Here is a 22,126-nt window from a genome sequence, read left to right on the forward strand (position 1 = left end):
GCTTCTGTGACCAAAACAAACATTGCATAGAAAAATTATGATAACATTCCATCTTTCTCATGCATTCACGTAAAACATTTTTTAAGTAGATTTTTCAAGAATGCCTGCTTGTATGGTTGGCGGTTGCCGTTCTAAGATCCATAACAAACCTAAGGGCACAATAATGCATACACTCCCAAGGAATATAGATCTGATTAGAGCATGGTTCCGATATTGTGGATTTGCACCAGGTGTGCTTGAAAGTAGAGCCCAGGATGTCTTGGGGGGGATTTGAGGGGCCATTGATCCTGCAGCCTGCACTTTACCCCTGATATATACGACCAATCGCGGTACACCAAGAAACATCAACCCAGAACATCTCGCAAATTGCTTCCAAATGCAATTCCAACTCTTTTCATGCACATGTTGAACCAGGTGAGTCCCGGATGATCAATTAGCTGTAGGCATGGGGATACTGAACAGGTAACTACATGAACAGATTGGTGCTTTCAGTGTAAATGTTTCTTACTAAACTTTGCATATTTACCAGATTGTATTACTTTATAACTATACCACATTTTGCTAGACATCTGTTCCTGGTTTTAAGAGCATCATAGAAATGAATTATGAACATAGTAAAAGTATGCCCCTGCGAAATAAGCATAATCTTATTGTAATTTGTTGCTTCACATGTCAATTCTTTTAGGTGAGCGTATTGACTGAAGCACAGACCATCGGTAGTGACGACATCAGACACGTCCAGTATACCAATCGTGAGCCATACGGACTTCCAGAAGTTAATATTGAGAGTTGGATCATCCCACATATCTAATTGTACCTTTACCACTTTGTGACAATACACTGAAAATGAAGGAGCAAAATTCTGCATCCATTTCTTTTCCGGAGTCAACAACAACTTTGAGCCCCTATCAGGTAGTTTTATTTCGCTTTTCGAATACGGGAATGCATTATGCATGGAATTTTAAATAATATGTAATAGTTTACGTATCCTATCGTTTGTTTACATAATTCTTCATTTATGGGTTTTTATTTATATGTACCATTGTCTGCATCCGATTCTCTGTTCAATTTCACTGTTTTCATCCATACTAAAAAAAGTACTGTGTTGCAGGGGGATGCTGGTACTTCGACTACAATTGCATCACCCTTTGGAACTGGTCCAGAGTATGAGGTATGCATACTGACAGTTCCCTTGAATAAAAGAAAGTAAATCCTACATCTGATATAAACGTGCAGTGTTTCAAACTTTTATCATTTCAGTTCTAACGTTACAATTTCTTCCCTAACGCAGAATACAATGGAAAACGCTTGAGTGCAACATTACAATCAGTAGGTTTTGCACAGTGATCTCTGATCGAGTACACTTGCCATCAATCAGATGAAATTTGAAATGTCTATTTTGACTAACTGACGTACACTGTTTACGAGGGTAGGTATGTAAGCGATGTGTGCGATGAAAGAATTTGATTTCAAATACGATTTACTTTTTTAAAATTAATATTATATTCAAGGGATGTATACAAGGTCAGGAATTAGAAGAGGAGGCAAATGGATCTGAGGTGGTGGACCGGCTTGCTGCTTGCTGGTGCAGTCGTTAAATTGAAGAGCACGGTTTCACATAGAATCAAGAAAACAAGGGTAACTTACAAACAATTTCGTTTTCGAAAAGTGCTTTGGGCTGGTGTTGTCTTCATAACATTTTTTTTAATCTAAAGTGCTATATACTGTATGTTGGATTTACATTGAACATGTTTTTACAACCCATCTCGTAGAGGCCCAAAAGGAAAAGAAGAATGAAGACGCAGACAACAAATGAAACCAAAGATGCTGCTTGCCAAACAGATTTCACCATGGAGCAACTATTATTTGAGGCGCGGCATGGTCCAGTCAATAATCAGACTCGAGTTGTTTATGCCCAATGGCCAGAAAATGAATTGAATGTGACCGGCGAAGCAAGCAAAGTGTCTTTGGACCATTGCTACAGTGTGAGAACTGGACAGGATGAAGAAGAAACTGAATACAAGGAAGATACTTTTAAATTACTCAGTGACAATTTAACACAATCTACACCTGCAAAAAAAGGGCCACCCAATAAACAATCACATTGATGGTTTCTCCAATATATAGTAATCCATCTGTAATGGCATGGATTACTATATAGTAAAGTATATAAGTTGTCAAAGCTGGCAACAAAAGAAAGAGAGAGAGAGTTTTATAAATTAATGAATAACCTGTTAGCATAGCCATTATAAATATGTGGCGAAAATTCAACTTAGAAGACTGCTAGTGAGTAATATCCATCTATCAGGAGATATATGTATATATATTATATATAGTGTAGTATATAAGTTGCCAAAGCTGGCAACTTATATACTATACTATATAGTAATCCATGCCGTTACAGATTAACTGGGACCGCCCCACTGATGACTGACATTCTATTATCCAAAGACTATTGCGAATACTTTTAAGTCACCAACATATGGCTTTGCCCTTTCTGCACTGGCAGGTAAGCATATATCTCCTGATATTATAGCCAACAATGTATCCATATGAATCACGTTTCAAATCCAACCAATGCCAAACGGGCAAACTTCTCACAGCAATTCTTTTATTGTTAATTTTTAGTGAACTCTGGTTGTGATGTTGGACACAAGTGAAGTCTGTTATCAGGAAACAAATGAGGTTTTTCCTTCTGCGTTATTCGCTGTCTGCAGGTTCATATAAGAGTGTGACACTGGCTTCCCTTAGCGTTCTCACTGTTTCTGTTTTCTGACTATATGGAATCTGTTTTCTGGCAAGTCTGATTGAGTAACAACAAATGAGTCTGTCCTATGGTTTTCGATGCAGTTCCTTTTGCAATAATAGATGGATATTACTCACTAGCAGTATTCTAAGTTGAATTTTCACACATATTTATAATGGCTATGCTAACAGGTTATTCATTCATTTATAAAACTCTCTCTTTCTTTTGTCCCCCCCCCCCGCCCCTAAACCAGTTAATCTCATAATTTGATGGACTGCAAAAGTTATTAACTTGTATATGCTCTTATACAGTTAACTAATGTTTGAACTGATTACACGGCCAATGACACAACTAGCATAATACGCCCTAAAGACGACCCTAGAGGTTCGAAAAACACATGTGGGCAACTAGATCTATGTGGCAATTGGCAATTATATATGTGGCAAATGCACCTATGTGCACCAATCCTTGCAACTGTATCTATGTGGGAAACGTACCCATGTAAATGAATCCTGACGTGGCAATTGTATCTATGTGGAAATTGTACCTATGTGAGCAAATCCATGACGTGGTGATGAATACTTTGAATTCAAAATGCAATTGTATCCTATGAATCCCATCCACAAGTGAAATTAGTTCTTCCTTATGTGTTAAAATATCATATGCACACACAATATTTATTTTTTGTGGATGACACACATCCCTGACATGAACTTTTTTGCATGTAGTTTTCTTTGGCTTGTTTAAATAAACACAGTATCTCAAATGCTTCCAAGACCTCTCTTGGCCTATCACTTTTGGAGAGTGAGCACGACTAGTGAGGGCAGTTTTCAACAAACTCACAGAATTCTGTCACACAGGAGATTTTGGAGCTGTTCCACAATATGTGCCTAAAGTACAGGCTCAAGAGATTGCATTTCGGCACAGACGGGATGCAATATCGAACACTACTAGCAGTATTAGCGCATAACGAGAACATAGAGAGAGAGCAATCAAAAACTGCAGGAAACTTTGGGATGCTTCGTTACACAATGGCCTTTGCAAAAAGAAGCAAAAAATAGGTGGGCAAGCCAATATACCAGGAAATGGAATTGGATTTTGTGAAAGATCTCACTTGACTGTGTTGGACATGCATACTCTTGGAATCGCTCATGATTTTGTTCTTAGGACACATACATTGCCACAAAACATTGTAAACGTGGCCTGTGCACTGAAAGCAGACCTCATGGAACAGTTCACTTCCCGGTTCAAATGATTCGCTGCTATTTATATGTTCAACAATGTTTATACATTGTACATGAATAGAAATCTGTTCAACTTGAATTTCAAAGTTATTAAAAGTATAAATTGTCCAAATAAAGCGTCCAAATTGTATATTCAATTGTATCCTCTTTGTCAATTTATTTTTGCAAGAAACACCTGTTGGAGGATGCCATACAGTGCTTTCACACTCCCCGCTTTCGTCATGCTCTTGTGGGTCCTTTACTGATCGGGGGAGGCTCAGAGGGTTATCAGCATGAAAGCAACTGTGGGGTCTGAAGTTGCCTTAGCAAGCATGTGTCGATATTGCTGAATAAATACGCGCCCCACCAAGGAATGAGACCTAGGCTAGATAACAAACTTGGCATGCAAGAACTACTGACTGTAAGCAAAATGCATGAAAGATGCCGGTTGGTGTGAAATAGGTGCATTGTGACCTATATGTTTTTATGGGGGCATGTGCTAGGGGTCTTTGCTATCGGATGCCTTATCAGAAGGGCCGATCTTTGATTTGCTGCCTTTGGAGTCTAACGATTTGAAACACAGTGGGTATAGGTGTTGGTGTTATCAAAATATATGACTACGCCAGATTAGGTAATGGGAGGTGAATTTGAGGTGGTGCAGGGGTAGGTTCTGGGGAACAGATGCGTTCAAAGTGTACAGGGGTCATGGGTTCAGGAGACTGCAGCCTGGCATGAGGGGTTTGGAGATGGCATGAGTCAGTCAGCAGTGACGGATTGTGCACAAAGGTTGGCGCAGGGCTTGGTCTGACATTCTCGTACGAGCACATTTTGTCAGGTTTCGAGACTCGCTACTTGCAAAAATGAATAGCTGCATTGCAGTGAGAACAGGAGACTGGCTGAGCTGACAGGTGGTGGGGGCCAGCTGTACGAGGCGCTGGGAGAGTGAGCAGTTCACCAGAGGGGCAGAGGGACTCTTAAAATAAGGCATTTGGAAGTAAACAAAATGAGGTTCAAAGCATACACATTAGCAGAGCGTTAATACTTATATGAAACATGGGTGATGCAAATCGGTACAGGAGGGGTGGAGGTGTCTCCCACCTTAGCTTTGATGTCATTTGACCGGTACAAAAATGCTTCAGGGGGCAGGGTATACTGCCTCTCGTCCAACATTTGTTAGTGTGCACAAAATTTGGTGGAGATGGAAGGGTTCTTCTATTTAGGACTTGTGAGTGTCTCACATCCGCAGAGCACATTCCTCCTCGAAAACGGGGCACACGCAGATGTGACAATGGGGAGGACACTAACCATTACTGCTTTCATAAAATAAGTAAATCACTATAAACTTTGCGCGCCAACAATTTGTTTTTTTTTCGAAAATATTTCAAATGCCACGTTGGTCTGCAGCGATAACCGCTCCCATGGGAGTGAAGGTCACTGCGTTTAGTTTTTGCTTGTGAGCTGTCCACATCCACGCATCATAGACTGTTTGCATAGGCACTTCTAAGTAGGGTCGATTGTTTTTCGTCTTTAGAAGAAAGGGAGGATTTGCAATTAAATGAATGAAGGGTGTGTAATACCGTCAAATATGATAAGGTTCACCATTCCAAAACTGGACAAAGGAACATGTAATTTCATTTTATGAAAATTTGTTGATCTGAACGGAGACACTGCGTTGCGCAGAGAGAATACAAATGCGTATTATTATGTAAGTTTTACTGTAGACAAGTTTATAGACTAACGAGTCAAGGTTTCATTTTATGACTGGTATTGCTGGTTAACATTGTAAAGGGTTGTTGTTTTTCGCATATTGTAACGACACGCAAAATAACCCAGTGTGTACTTGTCTTTGTCCCGGGCACATGCGCGGTCCAGCACCGAAGTGCATGTAGTCCACGTCAGGTATCCCACAGGTTCCACCAATGCCAAATTTTAGGCTAATATTGCGTTAAAATGCCATCTGTGTTATAATTCTTCCATCACCTTCTGCATCCCCATCACATTGCGAGCTAAACGTAATCTATAGCACTAACCTCGCAAGCACATCGTAGACTCCCAACATTCCACAGTGTTTTCTCTGTGTTTGCGTTTTCACATTTGTGTTCATCATTAGTTTTCACACAGTGCATAATGTGTACATTGATAAATTAGAATAAAGAACGGCTACTGAGACACATTTCTGTTATGTTTTCTACACAGCTACATCCTCCCATTCTGCCAATGTTATAGTTTCCAGATACCAACTGACGGCTTCTTCAGCAGGCAGTTGCAGATTCACCTAAATGGCTGGATCGCGATCACGCTTTTGTGGGACGATCGAGCCGGGCCGATATGCCCTTTCGCGGTACCAGCGACACTGAGCAACTTGACATAGTTTACGGTGCTCTAGCAACAAGCTGATGCCAAAGCCTTGTGATTCACAGTGCATCCAATGCGCTTTTTATACCCAAAGGAAAACCATGTGACTCACGATAAACATTTGTGGATCGAGAACAAAGAAAGAAATTACCAATGTGGTTGAATATGGAAATCGGCGGATGTTCTTGGAGCGTTTATTGTGAAATAAAAACACATTCTAAATTGCAAAGTATTGCGGTTTCCTTTAAAAATAGTGTTTTGTAGTCCGAATTGGGACGTGCTGTGCTGTGAGAGGATGTGTGTAGATATTCCGGGTTCTGCGTCAGCTGACGTGAAGACGTAGGTGATGACTGGGCACGTTTGGCTACGCGGCACAGTAACGTCATGGAGATAGGCGGAGAATATGGCAAGGAATGTTGATGTCAGCTTCAGGGGCGGGGGGATATGATTTGATGCCGCCAGGGCAGTTCATGTTAGGGCGATGGATAAACGGATGAGATTAGCACACGATGGGCGTGCCCTGCTGCCTGATTTTGCATGTGTAAAAGTGAGGAAAACTACGGTAAGGTGCATAGGAAATGTTTTGATGATCAATCAACGTATGCTTAAAACCACATGCCCGAACGATCGGGACAATAATATTTTTGAGCGCACTATTCCTTTAACTTAATCCATCTCCCCACATTCACAATGCCGTGAAATGGGTCTTAAAATTGTGATAATTTGGGATGCGCAGTAATGGGGTGATACGTGCATTTACTAGTTCATTTTGAATGTTCACAGATTCACAACCGGTGAAGCCTACTCTTTTGTACTCTCTGCAGGGTCCTGCCTGTTTTCATCGATGGGTATGTCTGGCTGTAGTTACTATACTTACTATTTAACATCCTTATCCTCCTTCCAGGGATCTACTACTTGAAGCCTTCATCGACTTTGGTGCATTTTCTACTTTTCTGAATATATCTGTGTAATATAAAGGCCAAACAGAGTCCTAGGTCGGCCCATTTCTTGGGGGTGGGGAGCAGGGGATAATTCTACCTTCTGCAGCTACTTGAACATTTACTCCACTCTGTTACCAAAACTGCCAAACATTTAGAAATCCATTTGTTGTCATGCTCTTAGTTGCCTTGTGATCATGATCCTTCCCTCTTAGCACAAAGAATCTGAATCTGCATACCCAGCTAGTCCTCTAAAATAATTCCCCGGCTCTGTTGCCCCCTACACAAAGGTTCACTGACCCGCCGAGCGGGCGAGACAGATTTTCTCTAACAAGCTTGTTCTACTTTATATATTATAGTTTATTTTAGTAGCGCCTATACACAATGTGTTTCAAAGCTCTTCAAGGCAAGGGAGGGAACAAGGGAAAATACAATGACGTTCTTACAGGCCATGAACAGTAAGGATGTGAAATTAACTATCGTACTTGGCCTGACGACATTTCAGGTAGTGCAAGATCTAAGACATAGATAAGGAAGGGAGGGGGAGAGTGGGAAGGAAATGGAAACAGCCAGGCGACTACCGTACTAGGCCTGATGAGCCGGAGAAAACAAAAGGTGAGGGAGAGGGGTGGGGGGAGAAAAACAAGCAACTATCGTACTAGGCCCGAAAGACATTTTAGATAGTGCTGGAGGGTGTGGGGGTGGGACAAGTAAGGAGAGGTGTAGGGGGAGGGGACAGACAAGGTTGCTATCATACTAGGTCCAGGGACAATTCTGATAGAGTAAGTGCATAAAAGAAAGTAAGGGGGAGGGGGGAGATAGGAAAAGGGAGAAGAGGAAAGAACAGAGAGTAAGCAGTCAAAACGTGTGGAAAAGCAAGACGGGAGAGCGAAAACAATTGCAGAAGTCAGTAGTAACACATAATGTTGCAAGCCTGGATACAGGATTAAGATGGGAACAGCTTGATTCAGGGCCGCCATGAGAAAGAGTGATGGACCGTGAATCAATGAAGTCCATAAAAGTCAAATCCAGCATTGGCCACAAGACGGTGATGGTGAAACCAGAATGTATCAGGACAGACTCCTGCAGAAGTAGGCTGGAGGGTGCAGGGGGAGCAGGGTAGATGAATCAAGCAAAACTGGCAACACCCCAGAGGGGTGGGGATGGCTAGTGGGGACAGAGGGAGTAAACACATGTTGGTGCATGCTTACCTGCTGGCTGAGCATGGGGTCAGGCCCTGGGTCCTCCTGCTCCGAACAGGGCCCAACAGGAATTGTCCTTTTCTTTTTCAGGTCCAAACAGGAATTGTCCTTTTCTTTTTCGGGTCCAAACAGGAATTGCCATTTTCTTTGTCGAGTCCAAACAGGAATTGCCCTTTTCTTTGTGGTGACCAAACAGGAATTGCCCTTTTCTTTGTCAGGTCCAAACAGGAATTGCCCTTTTCTTTGTCAGGTCCAAACAGGAATTGCCCTTTTCTTCGTCTGCTCTTCGCTTCAGAGGTCCGGGCGAGAGACATCCTTCATCTAAGAGTTAAGAGCCGGAAGGAAGAGGCAGGGCTAAGAAGGTTGGCGGTGCTCAGGCCAGGTGACCAAGATTCACTTGCACGTGCTCCCCATCTGCGAAGGAAAAGAGGCTGCAGGGCTCCTTAACTAGGGAAAAAGAGCGGCAACCAGGAAGGCACCAGGTGGGTGGGGCTTGCTAAGTGGAGAAAAACAGCAGTAACCAGGAAGGCACCAAGTGGACGGGGCTTAGGCCGGGTGACCAAGATCTACTTGCACCTGCTTCCCATATGCATAGCAAGAGGCTGGATGGCTCCTTAAGTAGGGAAAAAGAGCGGCAACCAGGAAGGCACCAGGTGGGTAGGGCTTAGGCCAGGTGACCAGGATCCACTTGCACCTGCTCCCCATCTGTAAAGGAAAAGAGGCTGCAGGGCTCCTTAAGTAGGCGAAAAGAGCGGCAACCAGGAAGGCACCAAGTGAGCGGGGCTTAGGCCAGGTGACCTAGATCCACTAGCACCTGCTCCAATATGCGAAGGAAAAGAGGCTGAAGGGCTCCTTAAGTAGGGGAAAAAGAGCAGCAATCAGGAAGGCACCAGGTGGGCGGGGCTTGCTAAGTGGGGGGGGAAATGGTGGCAACCAGGTAAGGCACCCGGTAGGCAGGGCTTAGGCCGGGTGACCAAGATCCACTTGCACCTGCTCCAATATGCAAAGGAAAAGAGGCTGAAGGGCTACTTAAGTAGGGAAAAGGGCATCAACCTGGAAGGCACCAGGTAGGCGGGGCTTAGGCCAGGTGACCAAGATGCACTTACACCTGCTCCCCATATGCAAAGTAAAAGAGGCTGGAGGGCTCCTTAAGTAGGTAAATAGCGGCAACCAGGAACACACCAGGAGGACAAGGCTTGCTAAGTGGAGAAAAAGAGCGGCAACCAGGAAGGCATCAGGTGGGCGGGGCTTAGGCCTGGTGACCAAGATCCACTTGCACCTGCTCCAATATACAAAGGAAAAGAGGCTGGAGGGCTCCTTAAGCAAGGGAAAAGAGCGGCAACCAGGCCTTCAACAAATGCCTTTCCCGTCTCGCCGCAGAATAAATGTCAGCAATCAGTCCCCTTATAGATGCAGTCTTATTAAAGGGCTCTCCTCACCTCATTTCTTGGCCTCACAGCTCTTTCCATGCCTGAGGGGTGGAGCCAGCCACAACATTTTGCAGGTGCTAGAGAGCGGTTTTAAAAAGCTAGTAACGAGTGCAGCCAATAGTGATGTTGGAGATATGTATGCACAATTCTATTCCCTCCCCAATCAAGAGCACCACTCCAATAACTCATTTTATCTAATCTTTCACTAGCCCTGCCCCTGACTCGTTTCACACCACTATCTGCTCTCACCCCTGTGCAATAGATAGCCAAGAATCAGGCCGGTGTGTAGAAAGAATATATTTCTTAATGAATAGGACAATTAATATTTGCACAAATCTCAAGACACGCCACCTCCTTCTGTGGCCCGACATTCTTTTCTTTCCTGGCAATTCACTTTTGACACAAATTTAAAACACCAGTTGGTTTAGGATAATGCAGATTCAAATCTTTAACCCCATAACATGTACAGTTTTCCTTCTTTGGTTATTTGCACCATGGTTACATAGAAACATATGTCTCTAGAATACTTTGGAGACCTGAGCCACTGACAAAATATTCTTAATGTACAGAATTGTGCCACACCATGGATATATCAGAACAGTTTAACGTCACAATATACCTTGCCTGGTGTTTACTTTATAACATGTAGCATCTTGAAACCTGACCGGATCATACGCTTGACAATACACATTATATGAAGTTGAATGCTTTGAATCTCCCTGCACACTTGGCAATGCTAGCAGTGTTGGAGCACAACAGACATTAAAACAACATTTTATATATATGGAACCCTTCTACCTTCACCACAATGCAATGATTAATCTCTATAGTAACAGGAGACACTTTCTCACTCTCTGTAGAGGGTGTGCTTTAAATGAGGGACTTCACACTATTTAATTTGGCATGGCACTTTACTGTCACAGCACAAACCCAAATATTCAGTTGACATTTAACAACCCTCTTCTTAAGGCAGGGTCTGGGGAATGGTGAACAGTTATGAATTTCATTTTTTATAAATACACCACTTCCCTTTAGGGGATTTTGGAGTTGGCCACAATAAGGTAAGGGATACCCACTTTTTAAAAAATGACTATACCTTAAATCGGTGCTAAGAGAGGGATCAGAGGTTTCAAACTCCCCCCCCCAAACTCACCTGTGTTCTTTGACTATGTGGGAGTTAAATTATTTAATAAACATGCTAAGCATCTACTTGATCTGCCCACCCAATCAATAAGGGCAAGATATTAAATCCAACAGATCCCCACAAGACTTGAGTTGGTTGGACAAGTTTACTTACATAGAAAATCTCGGGGTTATGTGCTCAGGAAAATACATCAAGGCTTCTGGATACTCAGGGGAAACATAGGGACCTAGTTGGACAGTCTCTTCAGGTTCAGTCAATCAGACAATCCATCCCTTTATTTGCCTCTCAAGCTTCCCTCCAGATGTTAGTCGTCCTTCTGGTCTAATCCACCTCCCAGACAATGTTGGTTCTCCAGCAGTTTTTTTCTAGCAGTTCCCATTCCGATGATTTCACAGCTGTCCTCTTTCTCCATTGTGCATCTCCTTATAATTATTTTACCACTACCCCAAAATATTCTAATTAGGCGAGATCAGCTCATTGGCTATTAATTCTGATTGGACGTCTATTTTCCTCACGTAAACGAGACCTAGTCTCTTCTCTTAGGATTAGTTCCTTTAGTGACTGAGCCTTAATCAATGAGTTATGGCTCCAGTTCCTTGAATTACCTTTCTGAACAATTTTAGATTTGCAACAAAGTCTACATCATTGCAATTGTTTTCAATTTACAAATGAGCATTGTAAAATGTCTGAGTTTGTCAGACCATGCCAGACTCATTGAAATGGCGTCTGAATGAGGTTGCAGGTTTAAATGGCAGATTTTTGTAATGTATTCAACAAATATAACGGTTATTGACACAAGATTTTCTACAGTTATCTAATTCAATAAGCTATCATCTCCTTGAATCTCTACTTCATGACATTTTCTGGGTAGCTATCATCACAATTCAGCTTATAACATCAGTTCCCAAGGTCGAGGTTTTATGAGAGTTGAATCATTGAATGGAGATTTCCATTAACGTTTCATAAATATGTACAGGATGTCCGAGAGAGTTATGCTTCCAGATATAAAGGCCAAAGTATGATCTTCCATACAATCCTATGTAAAAATGGCATTCATTTTTTAACTTCAGTTGCACATTACATTTCTTTTCTTCAAACTTAGACTTCGGTCTGGGCTGTCTGCTTCTTAGTTTATTCTGCTGGCCCTAAAGTCATTTACATTTTTTTCCCACGGCTAATGCCATTTGGGTCCTTATCTTCTTTTGAGCAGAGGGTATAAATTTGCCCCCTTCCTCATATGGCAGTCTCTGTAACATGTCAGTTGTCATTCAGAGCCTGGACTTCGCCAGGAGTCGAATTGTAATGCTTTGTACTTTTAAGAGTTCACCCCTATTAGCTGAGTCTCCTATTTTCACAGTGGTCATCTGTTCACATCATAAAAAGAGATTATTGGGTAAAGAGAAGAGCAGAGCATCTGATGGGAGAATGTGAGTAGTGCTGGGCCTTCGAATCCCATGAGAAAAATGTCTTTTGGGCTAAGCGCAGCTTTTCTTAATGCACAGAAAACTGATATTTTTAATGTTGCAATTCCTTCACTTCTTTAAAATGTATTTATTTGTGTTTATGGTTTATACAAACCTTTACACAATTTTTTTAATCAAATTTGCAGACATATATTCATTATATTCCATTACAAACGGCGAACAGAGACATTCAATTACATTTCATATCATACAAAACTAATATGTTACTTCAATAAAAGAACAATACTAACATAGTAACAAAACAATATACAGTAAGATTCACTTTAATCCATTAAATCAGACAATTTAATTGAGTTTCTGGGAAATTATTGGGGAAATTGCCTTCTTCCAAACATAGTAAGCAGCCCCTGACATAATAGATTCAGCTGAATTAATTGCAACCCATAACTGATTTTCTTCAATATGTGCAATAATAGATGCACACTTGTTATAACCTTGAGCATACTAATTGTATACATTGAGTAAGGATATGTTGAGAAGTCTCAATTTTTAAGTTACATAGCCGACATAGCCGTTCCTCTCTTGGAGTCTGTGCCCAGCACCCTGTGTACTCAAGAGTAGGTAAGAAATGAAATCATAGATATGTTACAAATCTTCTAATCTCTTTAGAGCAGATTTTAGTAAGATATGATCAAGGGGCACCCAATGTAAAGGCCTGTGGACTATATTCCTTGTACATAATACACTTTGATAAATAATATTGTTACAAGAATCATACTCTTTAGCTTTCTTCTTAATCAGATTGAACTCGATTTGGGACGATTAATATCTCCCCCAGATCTAAATTAAGAAGCTTCAAATATTCCTCAACACCTTCTTTCAAGTTAACCAAAATTCTTTCAAGTTAACCAAAAAGAGATTGTTAGTATTTCTGTTGTATTGTTGTGCCATAAGTCCATGGATCGATCTTTCATCTATCAGAGTCAATATAATGTTAAAATATAAAGCACATTTTTGAATCAATTGTATGGATCTAATTGATGTTATCCCAAGTTCAATGCGAAGCGCAGTCCCAGGAACTGACTTTGGAACATTTCAAATAGTATGCATCATTTTTTCCTCAAGTTTCACAATCCCTTCTAATTTAATTTCTGGTATAGTTACGATCCCATAAGTAATGCTAGAAAAAATGCTGCTAGTAAAAAACCTTAACGAGCCCCTCAATGTTATAACCTTTCTTGTACATGATCCTCCTAAGGAGGAGCCATTTTTTTCAACACCTTTTAAGCGTATATTGGTACAGTAAAAATCATTGCAAGGAGTATTTTGAATTGGAACTCTTAAATAAGTATACATGTCAACTACCTCCAGTTGAACATCATTAATGTGCCAAGCAAATTTAGGCGCAAACTTTGACCACATAGATGGACGTCAAGCCAAGTTCTTTCCTAATTATCGCAATTGGTGATGATTTCGAGAGGGAAAGTACATACCTCCAAAAGATTCCCTCTAATCTCGGGCAAATGGTTCAAGAGAGTGAGAACGATGCTTTTGCACCGTACATCAGGATCGGCAACACCTTCATCCTATAAAAATCGAGCACCGGTACAAGAGAAAATTTGCAATGGCGAAATCTAATCCGTCTTGCCCGAGTTGCAAGATTTTTAGTTTTGTTCTCTGTAAGAATCGGTGTTGCTCGCATTCATGGACATTCCCAAGTAGGTAATTTCTAAGACTTCCGGAATCCTCGCTCCATTCAAAAACCACCCTGTGGATTCAGCTATTCTGCTCTGCTTTCAGGCAAACACCAAGATTCTTGATTTTGCTACATTTATCCGCAAGCCATGTGTAGAAACATAGATGACAAAATCATCAAGCTGATGCAGACCGATCTGAGTCTGATCCATAAGCACCAGATCATCTGCATACAATATTCTGTGAACCTGTGTTCCTGCAAGATTTGGCGGAAAACATGTTTTTAAATGTGGATTCTATATCTGTGATATGTAGATTGAATGTGGCTGGTGCTAGACGACACTCCTACTTTAAACCTTTAGCCATTTAAAATTGTGCCATTACGTTACTAGAATTGTCCAGTCTTGCTCTAAACTTGTGGACAACCCCATGTCTATAATTTTGTCCACCTGCCAATAGTCATAATGTCTTGTGTCCATACGCCACCTATTCAGATGCTTAAGGAGCAATGCTGCAAACAACTTTCTGATATCAAAGAGGTCGATAGGCCTGTAGTTGACTGGAACAGATCTATCGCCCTTCTTAAAGATGGGTACCACGATTGACATTGTCCATGAGGCAGCAGGAATCTTTTTAGATGCTTTGATGGCATCAAACATAATCTTCATGCACTGAGCCCACTGGTCTGGGTTGTTCTTTAGAATTACATTAGTGAGGCTGTCTGGACACTCTGCTCTTGAATTGCTAGATGACTTTATCAATGCAAGAATATCCCCCTTCTCCATCTCAAATGACCAACAAGCCATTGTTTCCTGTTCAGAACCTCTATACCAAATTTATGACGATTTACAAAGGATTTCCTTGGACCAATTGAAATGAATGAATGCGCACCTATGGCCAGTTCACCCATTGGTCTGCCATGTGGTCCTTTAATTGTGTGGCGATGGATAACTGTACAACCATCAATTATAAAATCTTTTACTGTCCATGTTTCTTGTAATGGAAAAACATGACTAGATCCAATGAGTACATTACCTTCTGCATGATTAAGAAATTATTTATATGCTCTTGTATTCCAACATACAGGACAGCCCATTCCCATTAACTTGGCTTTTATAGTGTATATCATTCCTCGCTTTGTGTTTTATAGTAAAAGGTTTAATACTTTTTGGATATTCATTGTGGCCATTAAATGGCTCCTCATACCTTGTTAGTCAGACTATCCCATTTAGGTAATTCCAATCTCTGTATGTCGCCATTTCGAAGCATAGAAAGACAAGGGATGGAATTCCATAAGGCTAACAGTCTAGTTCTATTTTTTAAAAGGGCTATCATTAGCAGGACTAATTTCCTTCAATTTTGCAAATGAACTCAACTTCTTCCATACATCCTCCCCTTTTATTGTGTTGGATGAAGCTTTGTTAGTATGGAGATGTTCATTTGCACTCAAAACCTTTGAAATCAATGTTCCCGGAAGCTTTCAGGGTGATGTGTGATCAATCATAATCGCTTTTAATTCTAGGGGAGCATCCACTATTTTCTGGAGCGGTTGTGCCAATTTAACAGAAACTGAATAATTTGTGACCCTCTTATCAAGTCTGCCACGAAGATCAACCTGTCTTAAGTTCCCCATTTTCACTAACACGTGTGATAATGGTATTGGAGGACTTCAGTAATGTGCGCTAAATCAGTTACATCTTTGACAACCACAATTACTTGATCCTTCATGTTAAATGTCGTTCTTTGAAGAGGGGGTACATTGGGTATGTGTGTATGCAGTCCTATTGAATTAGTTTTATATTTATTTCCTTTTGTGTTATTAGATTTTTGTGAGGTGGTTTTGTCCATCTCAATTTCCTGACACAAAATATCCATAGCATATGGTTCATAAGTAGCATGCACCTGTTCCTCGTACACCCCTACCCCTCTAGTCCAGTATCTGGGTTTATTTTATCGGTCAGTACCTTTAATTCTTTGAGCCGAAAGTCCTGTGCATCAGCAACAACCATGGGATCTTTATTCCAAATATCCAGAGGATTACAGGGATTAACCATTAAAGGCACATAGACACTGATTGGACCCCTATCATCCTAGCTGCTAATGATTTGACTCTTCTTGATCTTCAGCCAACATAGTACATAATTCAAACAAAGAATCAAGCTTAGCTGACATAGTGAGTAAAGTAGAGTATAAATTATGCTCGTTACCCATATGCTTCCCTACAGTTGCATTCAGGTATGGATTACTTGATTCTAAGACCATGTTGTGTTCCTTATCTTCTGATTCAGAAATTAAGCCAGTTAAATTGGGAGTCAGATACATTTGTCGGCTTTATAAAATCCATATCGGTATAGGATGGCCCCAATTAATTTCTTTTTAGATTGTTAAATACATTGATCTGTTATTGTCAATAGTAAATGTAGGCTATCACTCAAAGTTACTTTACTAGGTGTAGTCTTTGCTAAATCAATTTCAGTTCGTTCAATGTTGGTATTTGTTAGAGGGGTTTTGGGGCTGAAGAAATCCATAATAGGACAAACTAAATTAACAATATCATGCTTAATGCCCTCGCGTCCTGTCTACCCTTTTTTATTCTAGGGGCATTTTTCAAATTATCATGTTAGACCGGGGCTCCTCATCTTTTTACCCAATCGCAAGGTATCACTCCTCAAACCCATAGGTTTTTGTCTCTTTTGTAAAGTAATTCCAGAAATCCAAGACCCACAACTTAACTGCTTCCCACAACCTTGTAAAAATAAATATTAGGCAAATTAATCAGTGGGGCAGAAATAAAATAATATAATGTAATTATATCTACAAATATATAAGTAAAAACGGAGCTCAAAGGCACCCAGGCCCGCGGTTGCTCTGCTAAAAATGACAAACGGATTTTGTGCACACGTTTGTCTTTGAAAATAAAGACTTTGAACAATAAGTTTAAAATGCAGAGCCACAGCCTACCAATACACGAAAGGCGAGGTTCCAATCTCTCAGACGGAAAGCTGCGCCAACTGTGCTAGGGGAAACGTGGCACAAAAATAAAGATTTCAAGACGGGGCTCAAAGGCACCCAGACCCACAGTCGCTCTGCTTGAAATATCAAACACAATGAGTGCACACGTTAATTAGTCATTGTGAATGGTGAATTCAAACCGCGAGTTGCGAGATAACAATTGCAATTCCTTTACACATCAATGTCCAACTTCCCAATATAATAGACATTTGAATGGTTCAGGCCTCTGTAAACGGTTCCTTTCAACCCAAACTGCCAAATGCATTCATTTGTATGGCAGCTCTAGCTTTCCACTTTTCTCTCATTAGCCTGTAATGGAAGGCAGGCCTCCTTTCCTTTCAGCCTTGTCATTCACACACAGGGCACACTTAATCTTATTCTTCCTTTTTCTGGTAACACTGTTAAGTTATTTGGCAGTGTTGAAATGTCCATGCTGGCCTTTCGGTCTGCCAGTTAGTGTGCTTTCAAATTACAGGAAAGTATTTCTGCATTGGTAGGCCCCAGTCAGCCAGAAAGTTTCCTTTTGTGTTGGGGCTGAAACTACCCCACGGTGATCACCCCACACCCATTGCCGAGCCAAGTACCTGTATGTACCACTACTAGTTGTAGCTTTTTGTGCTCACTGACCTTGGTAAACTTCATAAATAAATGGTCTCTATGCTCCCAACCGAAATTGACAGAAAAATTGAATCCTAGGGTTCAGTGTTCGTTACTTGTGCTGGGAATCAAAGGGGCACTTTCTCGAGGTGATGTGAGTGGACTACAGTTTCCGGCATGTTAAGCAAACCTATATCTCCATCTCGCCAGGAACTGGATGTGTTGCCTGCAGGCTATCCATAGATGCCATAGATGCCATAGGTGCTGTCGACCCCTGTTCCTCTGAGAATAGGAGACTGAAAATCTATTGCACCTTCCTTTGGCCCATTAGATCTTGTTTTCATCCCAATTTAGAGGCTACGTAGTTTCACAAAGAGATGCTAATCATCGGAAGGTGTGTGAGTCACTACAAGCCAAGCAGAGCAATACAATCTTTGCATTCACCATGGGGGGTTTATTGATATGGGTAGGGCAGGCTTCTGTCCTCTGCCTCTGCAAGTTTATTGTTGCTGCCTGTTAATGATGTTAAATGTGAACACTGCTCTCTGAGGTGAGAGATTTGATATGCTCGTGCTGTATGTAGCGTCCCTTTCCCATCTGTGTCCCTGGCTGAGAGTCGTGGCAGAGTTCTGCTTTCTCCCTTCAACTTGCTCAATTTGGGAGGGCTTAAGCCCCTGCTAAGTAAGTGGGTGGCTCTGCCTGCACCTTGCATGCAAACCAGCAGAGGTGTGTGGGGCGGGGAGATTACAAAGCACCTTCACTTACTCAAGTCTATGCCAGCACCACTTTCCACTTGGGAATCGCTACTGGTCAGATCATTCTAAGAAGTAAAATGCACAACAAAAACGCCAGATTAGCAGAACCTAATGGCCTGTGTTCTTTTGCAATGTGTGCCATTTTAAAGCAGGCTCATTTTGAGTGTACTTCCCCAGTTCCATTGGAAATCCTACTACTCCAATGTAAGGTTGCTTCAGTGCTACGTTTCTATGATCAGTATGCTTTTTTGACTTACTCAGCTTTGCTTTTAAATTGCTTGCTCAGGCACGGTTGTGGTGGAGAATGGGATCTACAATAGGGTGGACGCTCTAAAGGGTCAGCAACCTCCAGCTATCCACATTTAGAACGCCCTTCAGAGTACCTAACCCCTTTTTTTGATAAGCCAATATTTCTTATTTCACACATTGGTAGTTGTGATGTCACTGTGTGTTAGACCATCACCATTGTCGTTATGCTCTTAAAAGAAGCATTTTAAAACTACGCTTTCATTACTTATTTGCTTTGAATTATAACGTGCACAACTGTACCCAAGTAAATGAGTAGGCGCCATTGACTTGTTTTACCTACCCTATCATAAGAAACTAACACATCACATCATGTAATAGAACAATACAGTAACCACGGCTGTAAGCCGATTGAGCATGTCTGAGATGTTTTACTATTTTTTTTTTGCAGGGAACCTTTCATCATTCTGTCGGGTGGCCTTTCATATGACACTGTAGGAAGAAGGCCATGTTTAACTGTTATGCACGGGAAGAGCACTGCTGTGTTAGAAATGGATTATTCTATTGTCGATTTCTTAACACTGTGTGAAACACCATACCCTAATGGTGAGTACTTTAAACCTGGTTTGTCTCGCATGAGTGTTTTCATACATCTGCACTGTGACAGGCTTTCAAGTGGCAAGACAATAGAGCACTTTATTGAACCGTAAACACGTATAGGATTGTTTCCTACTCATCCTTGCCTCCAGCTACCTTCATTTGAGTATGTAGATTGAGCAGCACATGTGAATCAGGACTAAATGTCATGATGCCAGAGACCCATCCTTCCTTACTCTCCACCATTTTCATTGTTGCCTTTCTCTCTTTACATTCATTGTATGCACGCACCTGCCTTTTTTAAATGCGCTCGGAGGGCCCCACCTCATGCTAACCCCCTCACCCCCACAGCCTCACAGCCACCCATCATGGCGACTGCTACACCCACAAACTTGTGCCTTGTGAACCTTGTTCTTCCACCATGAGTACCTGTGAGCCTAGTCCTGGACACCGCTATGCCTTGTTCTAAGTCACACAGCTGCTTAACCTAGATGTGCCCATTACATTCTGGTCTTCTATGCTTACCATATCCCTTTTCTTATTGTATTTCATTGCTTATTTGGTCATTCGAAATTCCAGTGTGTTTTCAGCTACTCTGCACGCCCATTTGGCATTGCATTTCTGTGCTTATTTGGTCATTTGAATCCCAAGTGTGTTTTCAACAACTCTGCACCCACATTTAGCATTGCATTTCTGTGCTTATTTGGTCATTCGATTCACCCCCATCTCTGGTACTCAAGTGTTTCTATTGCATCTGCTTTTCTCGCTTTCTTGGCTACTAGGCCGCCTGGTGAGTTTGTGTTCGTGCTGTGCAGTCTGTCCACTATCTTCCATCCTTACCTGGCCACCACTCCTATGGCACTCACCATCTTCCCTATCTATTCTAACTGCTATACTATCACCTATCCTCCCTCTCACGAAGTCTGGAAGGAAAAAGATTAATAAAGACATCCTAACCACTAATCCTGGCCTACCCATTGCAGGCACCTGCGTCAGTGCAACTTCCAGATTTTCACTGACATCCTCTTTTCTGTCCCCTCTCCAGATCTTTGGACTTCACATCTTATCTCCACTCTCCCTCCATTCATATATTCACCCATTAATGATATATGATATGATAATGGTGGCACTAGATGGGAAGTACTCTGGGGGGGGCTTCTCATCGTCCAGGTGCATCATTTACGTCTATCGCAATGGCACGATCATGGCTCAGGGTCCTACACCAAACCTCCTCCTCTTCAACCGGCACTTGATGTCCCTTATCAACCTCCTTCCCACACCTGCTAATCCTTTTTCCTCTCTCTCTGCGCCCCCCTCCTCTGACTGGTGTCCCACACCCCTGTACCCCTCCTCTGAAAAACTTCAAATGCAGTGACGTGCTGATCTAGCCACATTTAACGCTCGCTCTGCTATCAAACACTCTGCAGCCATCTGGCTCCTCCTTGAAGACATTGACCTCGATATCCTTGTGCTTACCGAGATGTGGTCCAATGCCAGCTCAGTCACTGTTTTTCACTCCCTTCTCCCTGATGGCTATAAGATCATATCCAATCCTCGCCCTAACCATGCTGGCGGTGGGGATTCCCTGATCTTCCATGAGTGGGTCCCTTCTTCCCTCATACCCGCCCAGCCATGCTCCTCCTTTGAGAGCCTGGTTGGCAAGTTGGTCATCTCTCCCACTTCCTCCCTGACCATTCCCACGATCTACAGGCCACCTGGCTCGATCACCCTCTTCCTCTCTGTATGGGCTGACTTAGCCTCCTCGCTCCTCACAAATACCGCGAACTCCTACTCTTGGGTGGCTTCAACATCCACCTAGACTCCTCAATCACGGCTTCCACTGTCTTCCTTGACCGCTGCACCTCGCTCTCTATTCTCCCCTCTGGTCCTACCCACTCGATGCCTTGATCCACACTGATCTTTTGCTCGCCTCCCCACTCGCCACCCCACTCTCCTGGTCAGACCACTCCCTCCACTCCCCTTGGTCATCTCTGTTGTCTGATCGCACCTCCCCAGCTCTGCCAACCTTGTTCACGGACATCCGCACAATATAACAAATGCCAGCTGCTGCCTTCGCATCCACCTTCATCCCCTCTATTCCTCCATTGCAGACTCTACCTCCGTCTTCGCTCTCGGCAACCTCCATCTTGCCATCACTAACACTTCAATGTTCTTGCCAAAATCATGAGGGTCCGGCTGAAACATGCCTCTAAGCATAACACCTGGTACGATTCTGAACTTGCAGCCCTAAAACGCAAGTGCACAGTTACGGAACGGAAGTAGCAGACTTCAGGCTCACCCTCTGACAAACTAGCCTTACCGACTCTCTATTCGTTCCAAGAAAAGGTCCCACATCCAGGCTCGCATCTCTGGGGCATCCAACAATACGGCTGAACTCTTTAAAATCTTAAAGGAACTAGCCAACCCATCTGCAGTCTCCACCTCACCTTTTCCCCACCCAGGTCCTCTGCAATGCATTGGCCACACGCTTCACTGCTAAAACTCAGGACATCCTGAGCACTCTTCCCTTGCCTCTCCCCTTTCCCCATCCTCCCGCCACCCATGACCTCTCAACCCCCCTCCGCATAGCTCTACTACTTCTCTCTTATCACATGTGATGAGGTCACTAGAGTTGTCAGCTCTATGATGGTCTCATCCAAACAGGCCTTCCCCTGTTCTTCCAGAACCATTAAGGACAACATCCGCTCTCTTGCCCATGAATTTTCTGATTTGTGTTTCGCTCCTTTGCTACTAGTTGTTTC

The 22,126-nt window shown here is 42.3% G+C and overlaps 1 protein-coding gene across 6 annotated transcripts in view; it reads left to right on the plus strand.

Annotated features, from left to right (window-relative positions):
• The window catches only part of STXBP5 (syntaxin binding protein 5), a 2,430,573-nt gene that overhangs the window by 815,377 nt on the left and 1,593,070 nt on the right, over window positions 1–22,126 (plus strand). For all 6 annotated transcript variants that reach the window (XM_069606830.1, XM_069606829.1, XM_069606831.1 and 3 more), the window contains exon 10: window positions 19,219–19,373. In XM_069606830.1, the coding sequence (XP_069462931.1) occupies window positions 19,219–19,373 (155 nt within the window). The remainder of the gene's footprint in view (window positions 1–19,218; window positions 19,374–22,126) is intronic.

The sequence above is a fragment of the Ambystoma mexicanum genome, chromosome 4p (assembly GCF_040938575.1).
Source record: "Ambystoma mexicanum isolate Mex_15411 chromosome 4p, UKY_AmexF1_1, whole genome shotgun sequence".
In the NCBI taxonomy this organism is placed as follows: Eukaryota; Metazoa; Chordata; class Amphibia; order Caudata; family Ambystomatidae; genus Ambystoma; species Ambystoma mexicanum.